Raw genomic sequence first — 2,397 nt, 5'->3', positions numbered from 1 at the left:
AATTTACAGATTTGTTGTAACGAATTTACAGATTTGTTGTAACGAATTTACAGATTTGTTGTAACGAATTAACAGATTTGTTGTAACGAATTTACAGATTTGTTGTAACGTATTGTTGTAATGTATTTACAGATTTGTTGTAACGTATTTACAGATTTGTTGTAACGTATTTACAGATTTGTTGTAATGTATTGTTGTAACGTATTTACAGATTTGTTGTAATGTATTTGTACGGTTTGTTTACTTCCTGATTCAACTGCTTGACGTTTGAACTGTTTGATGAATGTAAAAATGAGCTTTTAKCCAAGATTCTTAGGTTTATTTTGATACCAAACATGTCCAGGTTCACCTGACAGATCTTAAGTTAAAGAAACAGAAAACAGAAAAAACACTTTTGTCCCCAGTACCGGGGGCGTGGGGCTCAAGACGTTAAACCCGCAGAGCTGATTCACCTGGACTGATGCGTTTTCTGTCTGTGGCAGAACTCACCTGGCCTCCTCTGGCCATCATGCTGACCCAGATGGTGCTGGTGGGACGAGACGAGTTCTCCAAACAGGACCGACACTCGGCCGTGTAGGCGTATTTGGAATCCTTCTTGGCGAAGACGTAAACGGTGTTGGTGGCCATCTTTTCCTGAGCGATCAGCACCTGAGAGCAAAAAAAAAAAAAAAAAAGTTTCCAGGTTTTTGATGAAAACAGGGTTTTATTTCCAGGCTCAGTTCTCGGACTGCGACGTCACGGCGAACCTTCTCCGAGCCATTGATGATGAAATACCCTCCGGGGTCCAGCGGACACTCGTTGAGCTCGCACAGATCTCGGTCCGTCAGGCCGCTCAGCAGGCAGTACGTGGAGCGGAGCATGATGGGAATTTTACCGATGAAGGTCTTCTGGTGCTGCGTCTGCAGGTGATCCTCACCTTCCTTTATGATGGTCTTTGTGATGTCGACGTACAGGGGGGCGGAGTACCTGGTGRCGAGGAGACAGACAGGCATGAGCGTCGGGGATCGGGCGGATCGCCGGTCTCCGTGAAACGACGGCAGGTGGGACCTACGTGAGGTTTCGCAGTCGGGCTTCGTTGGGCATCATGGGAGAAGGAGCGCCGTCTCTCTCCCAGTGAGTGGGCTTGGACAGGTAGATCTGCTCGAACTTCAGCAGGTAACGAGGCTGGAAGACGGTGATGTCACAGGAGCGTTAAATACAAGAACCCACTTACCAAACCAACAGATGAACTAAGAAAAACRTTTGACTTCTGAATCTTCACTTTGACTAGGAAAGTTATTGAAATTTACGGATTAAAAAAAGAGACATTAGAGATAAGCTCCGCCCCCTTCAACCCTAAACAGGATCAGGCAGGTACAGAAATCAGATCAATAACACAAACTCTCCTGGTTCTGCACGAGTCCCAGTTCTAGTCCACGACTCACCGGCTCCTCCACCTCCCCCGAGGTGTGCTGGGCCTCGGCCTGCAGGTCGATGGGCGGAGCATCTTCTACGATCCTCTGAACGGACATCTGGATGAACTCGTCGAACGAATCCAGCTGCTGCCGCACCAGGCCCTTCTCGTCAAAATAAGAGCTGGGAGGAAAGACAGAAACTCTTCAAAATAAGAGCTGGAAAAGATGTCAGAAACGCCAACAAAATGAGAGGATAAAGACAAACTCACATTAAAATAAGAGCTTATAGAGAAGAAACGATTCTGAATCTGACACCTTCAGTTTAAACTAAAGAAAATAAAATTACATAAAAAAAGGCACCTTCCACCTGCAGCAGAACCACCTTCCTGATAAGTAACTGACCMCCCAGGTGAGTTTACCTGATGACGATCCAGCAAGCCTCCTGCCACAGATCCGGAGTGATCTCATCATCATCTTCATCGTATTGATTATCTGAAAAACAGCAATAATCGATGGATGACTAAAAACACTGCTCGGGTATTAGCATCCTAGCACCCGCCATTAGCTTCAGCTGCTGTTAGCGCAGATAAAAGAGAGCTCGTGCTGTCAGAACAAACAACACGCGCGTGCTTCTAATCGTGCGTGTTCGATCATGTGTGATCAGGTGTTCGTGTTCTGTTCGAACAATAAGCGCAGCTAGCATTAGCATTATTAGCGTTAGCTCCCTTTGGGCAGAAGATGCTAGCCGTTTTGTTTACGTATCGATCACGTTTCTAATGATTTTATATTTATAAATAAACCTTCTGCGCGTGTTGATTCTCAGCAGCTTACCTTCGTCCTGGTCGTACATATTTTTTTTATATCCAGAAAATAGCTAAATCTATCCAAACGTARGAAGCAGAAACGCTGTTGTTGCCGACAAAATAGACCGGAAGTTATAAATCATTTCCGGTGTGAAGTTCTTCTTCTTCTTCTGTTTGCGCGTCTTCTTCTTCTTTTGAAT

The 2,397-nt window shown here is 45.1% G+C and overlaps 1 protein-coding gene across 1 annotated transcript in view; it reads right to left on the bottom strand.

Moving 5' to 3' along the window:
- The window catches only part of polr2b (RNA polymerase II subunit B), a 12,969-nt gene extending 10,646 nt beyond the window's left edge, over nucleotides 1–2,323 (bottom strand). The window contains exons 1-6 of the mRNA XM_014030139.1: nucleotides 2,226–2,323; nucleotides 1,814–1,886; nucleotides 1,425–1,575; nucleotides 1,052–1,164; nucleotides 747–966; nucleotides 490–648 (exon numbers count right to left, since the gene is read on the bottom strand). Of these exons, the coding sequence (XP_013885593.1) occupies nucleotides 490–648; nucleotides 747–966; nucleotides 1,052–1,164; nucleotides 1,425–1,575; nucleotides 1,814–1,886; nucleotides 2,226–2,244 (735 nt within the window). The 5' untranslated portion in view covers nucleotides 2,245–2,323. The remainder of the gene's footprint in view (nucleotides 1–489; nucleotides 649–746; nucleotides 967–1,051; nucleotides 1,165–1,424; nucleotides 1,576–1,813; nucleotides 1,887–2,225) is intronic.
- Between the last annotated feature and the right edge of the window lie 74 nt (nucleotides 2,324–2,397).

The sequence above is a fragment of the Austrofundulus limnaeus genome, unplaced genomic scaffold (assembly GCF_001266775.1).
Source record: "Austrofundulus limnaeus strain Quisiro unplaced genomic scaffold, Austrofundulus_limnaeus-1.0 Scaffold1004, whole genome shotgun sequence".
NCBI lineage: Eukaryota > Metazoa > Chordata > Actinopteri > Cyprinodontiformes > Rivulidae > Austrofundulus > Austrofundulus limnaeus.
Note: the sequence above shows the minus strand (reverse complement) of the source record. Positions and strands in the feature narration are given on the sequence as shown.